Raw genomic sequence first — 15648 nt, forward strand, 5'->3', positions numbered from 1 at the left:
ATAGTCACTTCGCATGATGTCTCTGCAAACTTCTAAAATTTGTATTAAAAGTGCAGGCTGTTTTTACAAACATGCAAGTATCTTTCAACAAATCTTTCATACAGATGTAATGATCTTGTTGATTGGCTTATTTTCTGCCTACATAATTCTGCTTTTTTATTTTATTTTTTTTAGCTTAATGAACATTTAGAAAGATGTCAAAAAATACAAAAATACTTTCTGATTGCAATAAAATAAACCTCCAGTATAACTCACTCGATTTTTTATTTGAAAATAAAGGCAAAGTCACTTCCGAAAATAAGAATGAGACTTTTTTCAATTCAATTATTTTTTTAGAGAGGTCAGTGAACAATAGTGAATAAAATCATTGTAATACCCTGAATTTTACACAAAATATTTTAAGTATTAAATATACAAAACTGAACAAAGAGTGGCAATGGCCATCCACATACAGGTCCAAATAGGTCTGATACCTCAGCCCACATAAAAACCATGTATGTGAGTTTGAGAGGAAAAAAAGATGGAAAGAAAGTTGTATCCAGACGCCACTTCTTTAGTTGTGTACAAAGTCTATGGAGAGTCGAGTGCATTATTAAAGTATATCCTAACAAAATTGGAAATGTTTCTCAGTCCCAGATTCATATCTTTTCAACATTTTTGCAATGAATGACCTTCATTGAGATACTATATGATGAAAAAAGTGGCATCAGGATGCAACATTCTTTCCAAACAGAGTAACATTCTTCTGTTGCCTCACTGACATGTCTCATATCCATTACCATATTCTGTTCCTTTAGATTTTCTTCTTTTTTGGAGGGGCGGGGTGGGGGTGGGGGGCTATCACCCAAACACAAGGCCCTGAACCATTCAAGGTGTGGGCTACAAACTAGTAAGAACAAAAATGCAAAAAAGTCATAGTGACAGGAGATATCTGTGCACTTTTGAATTGTGAAAGATTGTGGGAAGAAGGGGAACAAGATTCAGGTAGGGAGTTCCAGAGAGGTGGACAGAACAAATGAAAATATATACGAATCGCCACCTTTGTAGAATTCACCAGTTAAATGCACATCCTACTATGTATCAATAAATGATCCAAATTTCATGGGGTTTGGGGGTTAAATTGAAACATCATTTGATAGATCATGGTAACTTTTTGTCATAAAAAGGACTACATTCAATATTTGAGTTGATTTTTTCATAGTAGATTTGTGGTTGTTCCTAAAGCTGCTCTAACATTTGCTTGCGCCGATTTCATTCAATTCCCCCTTTTTTGGGAGGGGGGGGGGGCAGCAAGTACTCCCCTTGCTACACAATATCCCCTTGCATCGCACCAACGACATCATTGCAATACTACTTTCATATCAGTTGACGGTAATTTACACACACACAAACAAGCACTTCTGTACATCACTTGAAAACATACATATTTACAGAAAAACAACATTTGGGAATATACTGCTGCAGGTCCTCTCTTTCTGACCAAGATATGAAATGTCTCGAACCCAACAGCTAGTCTAATGCTCCTTTTTGGAATTCCAGCATCACATCCCTTTTTAAACTGCAATAGACCGATTCATTGACCCCTCCCTGCTGCGCACATGGGCACCAACACGTGCACATCTCCAATGGTGCACTGCATGTTCCAGCCGCGCGTCATACCTATCTGGCATTAATAACGTTGTGATTGGTCAAAAGAGATCTTGGGGCGGGGCTTAATCTGCATTGATATGCAAGATTGAATAAATTGCATTACCAAGCAGTGGTGATTTCAGATTTCTGTTTGAGGACTATTGACAGTGAAAATATTGCAGCATCAGTATTGTGTCGGTGTGTATCCATGAGGCTTCAACTCTTACTGTATGTCAGTAGGTCATCAATCTCGGCTGCCATCCTGTCCTCGTTGCTGCTGCTGGGTTCCGAGTCACTCAGCCCAGCGCTCGAGCTACTATCCAGTGAGTCTTGCACTGAGTCGCTGTCTCTGTCTGGCCTCCTGGGCTTCTTGGTCCAACCTTTGGGGTTCTCGGCAGTGAGACTGTCATCGCTGGAGGTTGAGACTGCCTGGGTGATGCTGCCAAGACTCTCCTGGTTGCTTCGGACGTCTTCTGCCAAGCTGCTGCTACTGCTGCTGCTGCTCTCATCGAAGATACCTTCCACTTCTTTGTCCATGCTTTCCAGCTCCTCTGAGGAGAAACTGTACACTGGGTTGTATTCCGCAGATAGACTTAGCTGCCTTGTCTTGATCCCTGCTGGAGCTGATTCCATCTCCTCACTTCCTCGGTCATCTGTCATTGAGTCGGGAGAGAGCTTCCTCCGCTTTTGATCTTCCTCGCGATCTGGAAGGGGTCGGGACTTCCCCGCCTTCTTTTTTTTAGGAGAGAGTCTTGGGCCAGTCGGCGGGCTGTTTCGCTATCGCTGGTACCCGGTGTGCTTGCACGGCTGCTTGATTTGGAGCCAATGCCCAAGCGGACGTGCCCGGGAAAGAGTTTGAAGAGACGTTCATCCACATGCTGCCACCTCTCCCAGCAACACCAGAGCCAATCCGGCGTGACGATGTGGATGTTCTTGGCTCGCTGTGCAGTGTGAACCTTGGATGTGCCAGCTTTGGCTGCAATGAGGTGTGTGGTTGCATTGATTGGGGTCGATGATCCCTTCGCTCTGCAGATGATGTTCGGGCTGATGCGAGCTCCAAGTGCCGTGGCAACTTTCCAAGCTTTGCTCTGCTCTGGGTTCATGTTTGTTGGGAAGACTCCGCTGAAAACAAGGTTTACACCGGCCAGCACTTTCTGCTTCAGGGCCAGCAAAATTATTTTTAAATCTGGAATGGAAGGTTTGTTCTCGTGCTGAGGGTTCTTCTGCAGGTGATCATAGGCATCGTAAAACTCCTTATGGATACGCTCAAGTATGTCTTCCAAGTAGAGAAAATAATCATCACTGTCATTACTTTCCTCTTCGATTGGCTTCTTCACAGTCTCTCCTGACTTCTGGTCTCCATTTTCCTGAGTGCTGTCCGCGTTAGACTTCTGAATTTTGGGCTCACTATTGTCCATGGGCTCGATTGCCTCTTTAGATTGTTCATCTGGCGTAGGTTCCCCTCCTGTGGTAATCTCTTTGTCGACTGAGGAGGACACAGTATCATCTTTGACAGTTCGTTTTTTCCGCATCTGAAGAATCCTTCGTCTGTGCTGCATCAGACTCTTCAACCTCGGACTCCTTGGCCGACTCCTCAACCTCCTTCTCAGTTTGTTTTCTGGGATCCATTGGAGACTTAAAGTCCTTCCCTGGTACACCAGGAGGGGCGTTGATGTCGCCTGTACCTTCAAAATATTTGTAGGGAGGGACCACAATCAAATTTGGTGCGTAGTTCCAGACATCATCTCGATCATCAATGATGACCACCATGTTGTCCCCACAAGGAAAAATGGACCTACAAAGGAATTGTTGGAAAATTATTTTAATTATCTTTACATACCTTCAGGAAACTGATTACTGCCATGACTCAAAAGCTCATGTTTCTTATACCAGGTGATTACATTAAGAGTTATTTTCTGTATATAACCCAGTGTTATACTAAATTACTAGAGCACTAACTCTTCATTCCCTCGCTTGGAATATTTTTGGACAAAACTATTTCAGGTGGAATAATTTCACAGAGAATTTTATTCCAGTCCTTTCTTCACTTTGGGCAAGGACTTTTTCATTAAATCTGAAGGTTTGTTTTCAAGCAATTACAAAGCTTCCTACGTGCCTTCAAAGTGCCGTTAAGAATTTATACCTCAGATTTGCAGTCTTGGAGTTGGGATCAAAACACTCATCCCTGGACAGTATCCTGTGAGAGAAGTACTTCTTTTCTGGGTCCAGGTAGGAGGCGATGGTGTGGGCGTACAGCCGCGCTCCCATGGTGAAGATGTGCAGCTCGTAGAGCGTAGCGGCTTTCTCTAGGAAGGCCCGGTACCCTGGCCGCATCTTGGTGTGGTACCAGGGAAGTTGGCTACCCTGACCCCACAGCTGGAAGTGGCATACTCCCTGGTGAAAGGGAACAGACTATAAATGTGAGCTTGCAATTGCATCATCAAGTTAAAAGAAATGACATCTTGGTGTGGTACCAGGGAAGTTGGCTACCCTGACTCCACAGCTGGAAGTGGCACAAACCCTGATGAAAGGGAACAGACTATAAATGTGAGCTTGCAGTTGCATCATCATGTTAAACGAAATCTGGTTTGTGTGGTTCTGAGAAAGAACCAATAAAAAAACTCAGGGACTCTAAGAAACAGGCAAATTCTCAAAAGAGATTGCTTGTGACATGTTGCCAACTGCAAGTTCACTCTTATTGCCGACTACACCATGCAAACTTTCAAATCTTGACTAGAAATTGACTAAAGTGTTTATGCATTTCTTGGATCGTATCTGGACTAAACAACTCGGCTTCGGTGGAGCCAATCACGAGTCACATCAGAAGTTACAAGTCAGTCACAAACTCAGATTACAAGTAACGGGATGAACATCAGCAAAGAATACATTTGTCACAGTTCATTTAAATAACTCTCGACTAGACTTGACATTGAACATACCAGTAAGGACTTGTGACTGTGTTATGAACGACTTCAGGGGACTTGTGAAAATGGGCTAAAACTCTATTTCTATGCTTAATTTCTTTGGCTTTGGCATTTGCCATCTACTGGAATTTTTCAACAGCAAAAGTTTCAGTCTCGAAATCCGAAAAAACCCAAGGACTGCCAATGCTAAAAGTTCTGTGATACTGAATACCGCTTGCTTTTTACAAAGAAACAAATGTACTGTGGTGCGCAACGGAATGTTTGAGCACTTACAGGCAGGTCTGGCGCAACATTATCCATTGTGGTGTGTATGATGGTCTGGTCCAGATCAACCACTAGCACCAGTTTACGGTTCTTGAGCAGACGCTGCTCGTCCAACTTGGCAAGCTCATACGCCTCCTGGAAAATAAAACAACAACAAAAGAACTTCAAATTTACAAAACACATTGAATTTATATTAACACACATATCAACCAAACAGGTTCTCATGGGGCTAGAGGATATTAGATTGTATGGAATCCAGCAGGGTTAGATATAATTTGACATTAGGTTAAATTAAGACGCAAACTTCCGATGAGCCACATACACACCTCTTTGCTGACTTGCAACTCTGGAATGCTGTGAACCATGGCAACAGAGGCTGTGGTTGCTTGGCGACGCTGTCCAGGCAATCCTTGTGCTCTGTAAACATTAAAGGGAATGTACATCATTGGCTTCTGCTGTAATTGTCAGAAATGAACTATTTGAGGGGTTAGTATAATAGATCAAATATTGTTACACTGACATGTTTGAAGTTTTGTGTTCGAAAATGCTGGAAAAACCAAGAAAAACCAAAAATGTTCAAGTAGTCTGGTTCCCTGACTCCACTAAAGATGAAATGGATCAATTTATTGATGCCGGAAAATTGTAAGGTAAGGGAACCAGTCTAGCTGGCCTGCAGCCGTTCATGAACATGTAACCAATAGCAAACAAAATTTAGACTGAAACAAAATGGTAAATTTGGAGCAGTAGTTGAAAAATAGTTAGGTTTTTCCAACGGTGGTCGGCCGACCACCGTTGGAAATTTATACAAAAATACCACTTTTCTTGAAAATGACTTCACACTAGGTGCCATAATTTTACAGGATGCTTTAGACTGTCATTTACCAACATCCTAGTAAGGTATTTGGTAAAAATTTGGTTGTTTTATTTTTCGATGTTTGCAAATGTTGTATATTCCCTTTCAAGGAAAGTTTGAGGATTTTAAAAGTAGGAAATGCACCCCTGCAGGAATAAAAGTGATGTTGGCAGTAATTTAAATGGTTTATGGGCACATGTAGAAGGCGTCCATAATGCACATTTTCTGGAAGGTTAATTGGAACTTAAATTGAAGGATACATTTTTAAGGAGAGAATTTTGAACCTGAAAAAGAACACATAACATTTTCCAGTTTTTTTGGGGGGGGGGGGGGTTTATACATGTATGTATTCTTGTAGTTTTCTGTTGTTTACTTTTTTAGTTACTGATTCATTTTGTAGTCGTTTTGTCTCAGTTTTCTCCATAACCCACACATTTACTCTTGAGTTAAAGGTTAGTTTTCTTACTCTCTGAGATCCGCTCCGCATTCAGCACACATGTCCTTCATGACAGTGGGATGGGAACAGCTAGCAACCTTCATAATGGCGGTCCTGAAGGAATACATGCAAGGAAAACAATTGAAATATGAAAAATATTAGAAGACACACAATCCTGTTGACTTCAGTAAAGTAGCCTAGGTCATACTGAATGGAAGTGGTATAAAAGTGAAGATGGAAAAGGCACACAAGACAAGTGTGAATTCATGACTCCATCTTTATTTGTCTATAAAAGAATAACTTTATTATATGTGTTTTGTATTTTTATTTTTATGGGATGGTCGGGGTGGAGGAGTAAGAGGTCCCCTTTTAAATACCAGCCAACCATGCCCAATACTTAAACTTCAAATCCCCCCCCCCCCCAAAAAAAATTATATTATCATCATAGCCTTGCGCTAGTAGTCGTAGCTTGAAGAAGAAAAAACAATTAAACAATACTTAACAAAAAGTTTGAACAAAATCCGGAAAAAATGTTGCACCCTGATGCCACTTTTTTCATCATAATATTAACATACTCAGTCATACATTGTATCATGGAGGAATAAGAACACATTGTATGTTATCTCAATGAAGGTCGGTCAGTGAAAAATGTCTCCACAAAGTCTGGCCCACGACAATTCTTTCCCAAAATCCAACCATGGTTTTGGCCCATATGCCATCAAAGTTTTCTAATAAAGTTTTAGCTTTTAAATCATTTCGATTTGCATTTTATTCATTTACTGCAGAGCGCCCTCACTTTCTGGCAGTTTGTCATTTGCAGGATGACTCAACTGCATCCATTTCGAGATAAATTTCTTAAACACAATTAGAGGTCACAATTACCTAACATATCAAATATACACAATTAAATATGTTGTACTTCTCCGCTGGACTAATATGCTATCAATAAGTATAGCCAGGGAATAAAATATAAGATTTTATAAGGAGTGAAATGGACTCAAAATTTTGTACCCCGGATGGACAACATCTCCCTCGCTGACAAGCAACTCCTCGACCGTCCCGAAGTGCTCCGACTTGAATTTAAGCGTTTCGTTGTCATCATAGTCACCATCCCTGTTGGTGTGAAGTATATAGGTTGCAATGACAGATCCTTTTGTAATTGTGGCTTTCGGTTTAACCTTCAATTTTAAGATTTTGCAAATATTTTTGCTCGGAAGCGAAAAATCCATTAAATTTTCCGCCATCTTGATTTTGCGCAACAGACATTTTTATTTTCTTAGCAATAGTCATTTTGAGTTTTGAGTACGATTACTCTATTATTATATTTATAAAAATACAAAACATGTTTAATATTTTTTAAATTTAAATTGAAGGCTCTTAAATAAGTAATTTTGTCATGATTTTATTTTTTTTTCAAACTAAATGTTTGAATGAGACTAAAATTTCGCGCTCATTTTAAACATCTACGACCGTTTCATGACTGGTTTATGAACTACGCGGAGCTACTTACTAAAAATACTACTTACTAGACTAGAACTTAGTTTCGGCCTTTCGCATTCGGCCAAAAATGCGTCTGTTTACAGGTAACTATAATACGTCTCATTCTCATTTTAGTCAGATATTTTATTTAATTACTTGTAGAGTATAAAATAAGGAATAAATGTTGCATCCTGACGCCACTTCCATGACTTCCATGACTTCAGCAGTTGTGTACAAAGTCAGGCATGTCAGGAGAGTAAACACAAATTTCCTAAGTTTCCTACCAACCAAATTGGAAATGTTTCTCAATCTCAGTCCCAGATTCAAGTCTGTTCAACATTTTTGCAATGACCGACCTTCATTGAGATGATATATGGAGAAGAAAGTGGCGTCAGTCAGGATGCAACATTCTTTCCTAAAAATAATAAAGTCGAGTTTTTTTTAGGCAGTGTATATTTTGCCGGAGACGGCAAACATTTAGTAAACGTTAGTTTGCCGGATATGCACTGAACATGCGCAGTTACTGTTTTTTTTTACTTAAAACATTTTCCGGTGCCAAATTTTAGTCTGGCTCCATGCCAAAATTATTGTTGTAACCTCGTATTCACAAGATGGGATTCAGACCATTTTATAATTTCGGACTCCTCCAGAGTTGTGAATTAGAAAGAAAAGGTGTTCGACTGGCATGACAGGTGGGAACAGGATCAACCAATAGTGTCATGATCGACGGATAGCGCAATGCGATTGACCGATGGTGCACATCGACTGAACGAGCCCAACATTATATTAGGCCAACACTTTATTTTTTCATGTAGGATTTTGACAATGTTTTATCTCCAGGGGCAAGACTGCTGGACTAATGGACAATAGAGCTGAACTTGCATCATATTTGATACTTGAAGATATACTTGCTGACACTGACAGTCGAACAATTTTGCTGAAAGGATGACAGTTTTGCAGACAAATACTAATGGGGGATGAGTGCAGGAATGACTGTGAAAAATTGCTATTCATATGTTTGGTTGATGTTTGAATATTCAAATATTTTATCATAGGCTATTTCTATAGTGTAAACTGACATAAGATGATGAGTTCAATCATTCACTGGTTTGGTTTTTGTGTTTTTCTTTGGCAGATGGCGTCGTCAACAGCAACGCATACTCCTCAATCACAGGTGGTGCATTTTGACAGCACCAGTACTTCTCATGGGCGGAGTCTCAGCTCAAGTGGCAGGGGAAAGCATGGCCGACCCGACGACACACACCATACACCAAGACTCCCAAATCAAGACGACTGCATGGTATGAAATGACATACCCACATTTTCTCTTTACCCACACTGTAAATTTTTCACCCTGCAAAATCTCTTGGTTATCTCTGGATTGATCTTTGAGCAAATCTTAACCCCAAGTTGCTCTTGGTTTTCAGCAACATGACCTCAACTTTTGTCACAACCTTGGGTCAAGACAAGTAGAGAACATCCAGCACTTAACCCCCCCCCCCCCCCCCAGGTTAAGCAGTTTGAAACGAGAGGATAGAAGGCATTTCTGAAAAATCTGGGCTGATCGGCAAGACATGTAGGACTGGCTCCACCATAATGATGGAACAAAAATATAAGAATTTGGTGTGTATTTTGTGGTTATTTCCTGATCCTTGAATTTTGCTGCTTTATTTCAGGAAAGAGCAGCAAATTAGAGAGGACACCAGTCCTTCCAGCAGGGGACACCCATTCCCTGAAGCAGCTGACCAGTAAGACGTGGCATGTCTACCAAGTCACCCCACTCAACAACTTCCAGCACAGTGCGGCCGCCCTGCGAAAATACTCCAGGCATCTCTCCGCTGCCTTGCAAGCAGTAAGTGGGATTGAAAATGTAAAGTTTGTTAACATTGTGTGTATAAGTTAGTGCTTTGGGCTTTGTGAACAGTCTAGTGCTGTGCATGTTTAAATAATGTACTATTCGATTGCTGGAACTTGGATTTGATCGAATACTCGAATGTTGGAACAGTGATATTCGAGGTAGCTGACTACCAGATATTTGACAGATTGGAAAGATGCAAATATTACTAACGAAAGCTCTCAAACAATAAACACCACAGACAACACAGATGTCCTCTTCTTGAGACCTCTCACATATTTCTAATATTCTGTTTGTTAAAGTGCTATTTGAATATTAAGTGGATGATCAAATATTTGGATATTCGCTATATTTGGCACAGACCAACCTCAGTCATATAAGTGATGTGAAACATCACTTTCATTGTGGTTCTTCCATGGTATGCAGTATTTCTTAACATTTGATATTAAAAGCATACAGGCCAGTGATGCATCTCTACTTCTTGACTGGTTCCTAACCTCCCCCCCCCCCCCCATACACAGACCAAAATGCCTTAACCCAAACTCCCTTCTGTCATTTACTAGTACTAAACCAAGTCAGCCGAAATCCATCACTCACTCTGCTTCCAATACATGACATAATGGAATCTACTACTGAAATACTGGTGGATATTGATGGACTTAGTGCACATGGCTTATATGACAACAGCAGTACAGGATGCTAAGCAAAACCCAATCGGATACCCCTAGCACTGCTTCAGGCCTCCAGGCCCAAGTCCATCACACTCCATCAATATTTAAGTCAAGCCAGGCCACAAAATGGGGGATGGATATTGATGGAGTTGGGGAGGTTAGGGTTAAGCAGTGAACAGAGATTTGCAGTATCAAGTGATGTATGATATTGTTCCTTTCCATCAGGAGTCTCACAAAGGCATAGGTGTGGACCTAGAGAGCGAGATTGGTGACAGAGCCATCTTCAGCATCTACAAAGGACTGGCCACTTCCCCAGGTACAATAGATCTAAGTCTTTCACAACAAAATGTGTTATAGAACATTGCCTAATCCCTTAAGAATGGTTTAGTTGTAATTTCTTGTGAGTTGTGAGTACAAGTCCACAATTTAACATATGCACCTGAAGGTTTAATTCAATTGAACAGTTGATCATGTACCAAGGTAGCTTGATAGTAACTTATTTGTTAATTGTTTATGTCAGATGACCCAGAAGCTGTTGAGTTGACCATCAAGGCCAAAGGTCAAGGTCGAGGGTCAGCGCTAGGATCATCTGCAATGCCATTCTCTGCTCAGTCGGCTCTGAGCATAGAGATGAACTGGCTGAGAGGTTGACTATGCTACCTGTGCTGTTGGTGAAGGGGACGGCAGCCGTCACTAGATATGTCATCTCATGGCTTCAGGTATTTGGACCGGCATTAGCCATAACTCCCTCTGGCACTTTTGCTAGCACCCTTCCAGAATTTTGACTGGAGACCTGGTGCCAATTTGATAGCGCTGCTTAACAGTTAGCAGAAAAGTTGTGCTTACAATCCTATATAAAAAGATGTGCGCTGTCTGATGTGTGTCTGTCTGTCTGATGTCTGATGTCTGTGTGTCACATTTGTTGTAAAAGGCCTAAAGAGTGTGCGAAAGCACAAAATGCAATGGTTAATGGAGAGGCTTGGTTATTGTATGTAGTCCATTAAACTGTATATATGGTATATATATGCCCCGATTTCACTGTCCTCTGAAGTCACGGTTGGCTCAGGGAAAAATGATTTATTTGTTTTGTTATGCATTTTTGGCAAATTTGTTCCTTTCAGACATTGAATACTTAAATATTACAACATTATCATAGGCTTGGGCGATTCCTCGCCAGAATTGATTAAATTCGATTTCAAACTCTAAATCAGAATCATGATTCAACCTTTTTGAGGAATCAAAATCCTGTAGTAGTTGTTTATAGATGATATGGTTGATCGAATCGTTTCTGAAAGATTGTGAAACTTTATAATGCGTGTTAATTAATTGAATAATTGCCGGGACGTTGTAGAATAAAATGTATGTTGTATTTTCAATTAACGAACACTTAATAACGCTGTGAATGTATACAAATTGTAAATTATCAGTATGAATATTTTTTGATTTTTTTCAGGCACAGTTTGATTGCCATATAAGGAAGATGACCTTTAACCCCATGGCCCTGGTCTGGATGGTGTCCATGTGGGCAGGCATTTCAACAGGTTAGTGTCTTGCAGACAAACAGGTACCAGGCATATTTTGGAAAGACGTTGTGGTTGAACTATGGATGACTATGAGTGTGTTGCTGGGTATAAGGTTTTTGTGGATTACTTATTTTTAATTTGGTTCTTTAAATTCTCTGACTTGTTGAGATGAAATTCATGTATGGACTATGGAGAGGTTTGAAGTAGTTATTAAAATATTAGATTTGTTTATTGCAAACATTGCTGAATCCAGCCTTATCATTCAGTAGACTATTTTGTGCTGGATAAAAAGTTTGTTCTTTCTTTCTAGATGTTTGATTCTGTTGACGTGAGCACTTAACATGCCCTCTATTGTTAGATTGTGTAAGATTTAGTAATCTTCTGATAGAAAATCTCAAATGCGACTGAACAGAAATATGATGGCCTAGCCAATCCTTTTTCTTAATGTCCTTCTGTGCAAACACAGTTTTGTATTTCTTTGTTAAATTCCTCAACAGGAGATAAGTCCAAAACAGTAGAACTTCTGTACACCTTGCCAAAAGCAGTAGAAGGTTTAAGTCGCATCACACTGACGATAGATGCTACCGATGCCAAGACGTTATGGGACAGGTAACTTGCAATTTGGCAAAAACAACTCGCCAATTAACAACAACAACAACAACAACAACAACAATCCCCACCCCGACTTTGGGGCACCTCCCCCAAGGTATTGTGAATGGTTATTGATTTGAAGTGGACCTTAAACTTGTGCAAGAATAGAAATTGGACCCTTTGTGCTATACCGTGCTCAATTGAGACGGAGGGGTACTCCCCCCCCCCCCCCCCCACCACCACCCAGGGGTTCCTAAACACACTCAAGACTTTTGTTACCTAACACATCCCCTAAAAATATCTCAAAAGAATTCCTGAGATCCCAGGGAAATGACCAACACAAAAGAGGGGTTCCCCTCCGTTGCACATCTCACTTCAAATATTTTGTGTGGATGTTTGCAGCGTACATGATGAGGAATCAGTGGACTTCACTGCCGATGAGGTGACGGCTTTCATCAAAGCGTTAGAGGCACACTTCTTCCATCACTTCAAGATACACCTTGCTGTGAGTATACACATCCCATTGGTAGATGCAGGATGCCCACTAATGACATCCTTGTATTGAAGATGTACTGCAGGCATGCAACTGGGAATTTAGAGGGGAAAAAACGAGGAAACTCCAAACCACACAAGACTTTGTACAGTATTTTGCAATTTGTAATGGCATTCATGAGAAGTAAAAAACGAGGAAATCAGCGGATCCGAGGAAAAGTTGCATATCTGGTACTGTTCGTGCTCTTCAACAAAATTGATTTTTCTCCCCTTTGAAAAAGACATTTATTATACTTTTGCGAACAAACAGATCGGCTCTGCTAATAGACTGGTTTCAGTCACATTCAGTCTACATTATCGATGCTGATGGGGAGAAAGGAACCAGTCTGTCCTGAAAGAACTGATTCATTGTCGGACACAATAATTTCAAAATAAATTTTTTTTAAAGTGATTACTCCATTGCTCAACATTGCCTGTTTCTTTTCATTCCATGTCTTATTCTGAAGTGAATTGGTTCATTCCACAGGCACTCACATTATCAAGAATTGGCACTCCTATTGTTTACATTGGCTCGGAGGGCAGGCTCAAAGTAAGTCTTTTGTATTGTTTGAGAATTTTTATTTCGAACTTTGCATTTTTTTAGTGTAAGTTTTGAACGAGGGTGACCATCAATGCAAAGATTTGTCTGAGGAAGTGTGTTTAGCTTTCACCAGCGTAGTTGAACATTGGACGATATTTACAAGCAAAATTGTGTGCCTTGATCTGGGCTCAACTATTTCCACATTCAAAGTTTTTAATTCAAAAAAAAATCCTATTTTCACCATTAGATTCTCTCAGAGAAGGCCATTCATGCCGTTCTGCAGCACATCACGGAGCTGGTGAGGGATAACTTCTGTAGAGCTTCCTGACGAAGATGCATTCTTCTCCCAACAAAAGAGAGATAAAAAGTGGACTTGCATATGTTTTCCATTCGAGGAGGTTCTGCATTCAACACCCCTGCGATACCTTCAAGATTGCACAATGTCAACAACAAAGTAAAATGGGCATCTTACCAGAAGAGAAGCTGAAATCTACTTGGAATGATGCCCAAAACCAAGTAGGAGGATTCCCTACCAAAATGAAAAGATGATGTCTGACATTTTGAGATCGACCATTGTTTATATGACAAGAAGGAGTTAAAGTTGTACCAAGGAAACTGTGGGTTTTCATGCCCGATGTGACTAGGAATTGTATCTCTTCTTTTCTAAGCTCAACAGCATGTGGGAATATAAAAATAAAAAAATATCTACAAGTATAACAAGTTGTCTTGGGGGGGGGGGGGGGCTTACGTGGTTTTTTTTATAGAAAGTTCAATGAAAATATGTTGATAAAAGATCAGTGTTTCCATCACCTGGTACATTTCGACACCATATGGAGGCGAGTATATATGCGAACATGTTCATAATGTACCTTTTTTTTCATTTAATTCAGAATAATTTTTGAACAAGCCTTCTGATACATTTTAAAACATGACTAAACAGTTTTGTAAAACACTTTTTTTTGTTATGCTATGATTTTGGAGACCTTTTACTGTGAATTTGGGTTTTCTAATTTGCCTGATGACAACACACATCAGTGTCCCCCTTTGCGTTTCACCGACCTTGGGCAATTTTTGAGTGATATATCGTGCTTTGATCACATACCAAACGGCATGGTTTCATGGATACTGATCAAAGATATTGATTTGGGAGACTACCAACATACATGTGGATCAGTCTATACATTCAGGGTCCAAAGTGTGACATTTTTTTCTGTCCCTGTTACCTTGGTACTTCGTAATTTTCCATTTAAGTATCAGTAAGAATGACTTCAAATTAGTTGTATTGTTTGGGTAGGTAGTTTGCTAATCATAATCACTCTTGGAGGATGACTGCATTAAGGAGTGCATCAGAATTATAAAATCATAGATGTAACGGACAGGGAAAAAGTGGACCCCAAATTTATAAAACGAGCTATATAAATGGCTGGCTAACTGAGTGAAGGTACTAGTGCGGGTAGTCCAAAGGTTGTAGGTTTGAACCCCCTCTACAATCAAATCTGTAACTTTTCAGGCAAATTGATATTGGTTAGAGAACGGCAAATTGATGGCAGTTGCAGATGTAATAACCGTCTTGCCCTCGAGTCACTTGTGCGTATTCCCTTGTGGAAAATTCACCATTTCGTGTGAAAATGTAATTATTAATACTTGTCAAAATGTTAGAGGCCTGATATATTTCGTCTTTAGCAAAAACTTCCTCAGAAGTCTTTGCTAAAGACGAAATATATCAGGCCTCTCTAACTTTTTGATTTGTATAGGTAAGGTCAATCCAGTCAGTGAGCAGTTGCAGCAGCTTAATTATTTTTCATATTAATACTTGTGATATTTCTCCTCTAAATATGGAATATGGAGGCTCCTTTGCAGTCAGTGAGGTGATTACATTAACACTTAAAATTGGAATTGCTTTATATCTTCTTTCACTACATGTGTATGTATTTTGTAATGTTTGATTTTGTAAATTGATAAAGCTTTTTTGTAAAATAAATTGAAACTCAGTCTGACACGTGATGTAATGTGTATTTACTCATTGAGTGTGTGGTCTTTATTGTTTTGGTTGAATTGGTCACTGTTCAATATTTCTAATTGCCCCCTTTTTTGTTATAAACGATACAGAAAATGTCTATCCTTTGTTTAACCCTAAAGGGGCCTGGTTATTTTGACCATCTCTCAGCCGGGGGGGGGGGGGGCGGATTCCGCCCCCCCCCCCAAGATCTCGGCCATCGAGTGACGAAAAATTTGAAACTCGGCACATGCATAGAGCAACTCTTCCTAAACATACCCAAGAAATTTCATGACTATAGGTCAAAGGGTTTTGGAATTATGGCTAATTAATTATTCATATGTACGAATGGCAA

General features: G+C 40.0%; 2 protein-coding genes across 2 annotated transcripts; one reads left to right on the forward strand and one right to left on the reverse strand.

Moving 5' to 3' along the window:
• Window positions 1-245: 245 nt before the first annotated feature.
• Window positions 246-7387, reverse strand: LOC119738565 (RNA polymerase II subunit A C-terminal domain phosphatase-like). The gene is given in 8 exon segments (XM_038213472.1): window positions 246-2370; window positions 2373-3152; window positions 3154-3424; window positions 3773-4023; window positions 4827-4952; window positions 5144-5234; window positions 6137-6220; window positions 7118-7387. Coding segments are annotated over 8 exon segments (2361 nt in total). The 5' UTR covers window positions 7351-7387; the 3' UTR covers window positions 246-1845.
• A 412-nt stretch (window positions 7388-7799) lies between these two features.
• On the forward strand, window positions 7800-15316 carry LOC119736581 (centromere protein L-like). Its single transcript, XM_038210598.1, is given in 11 exon segments — window positions 7800-7841; window positions 8777-8885; window positions 9262-9437; window positions 10337-10427; window positions 10632-10672; window positions 10675-10830; window positions 11565-11652; window positions 12132-12243; window positions 12628-12730; window positions 13244-13306; window positions 13545-15316. Coding segments are annotated over 11 exon segments (1062 nt in total). The 3' UTR covers window positions 13626-15316.
• The last annotated feature ends 332 nt before the right edge of the window (window positions 15317-15648 follow it).

The sequence above is a fragment of the Patiria miniata genome, unplaced genomic scaffold (assembly GCF_015706575.1).
Source record: "Patiria miniata isolate m_02_andy unplaced genomic scaffold, ASM1570657v1 HiC_scaffold_3, whole genome shotgun sequence".
Lineage (NCBI taxonomy): Eukaryota > Metazoa > Echinodermata > Asteroidea > Valvatida > Asterinidae > Patiria > Patiria miniata.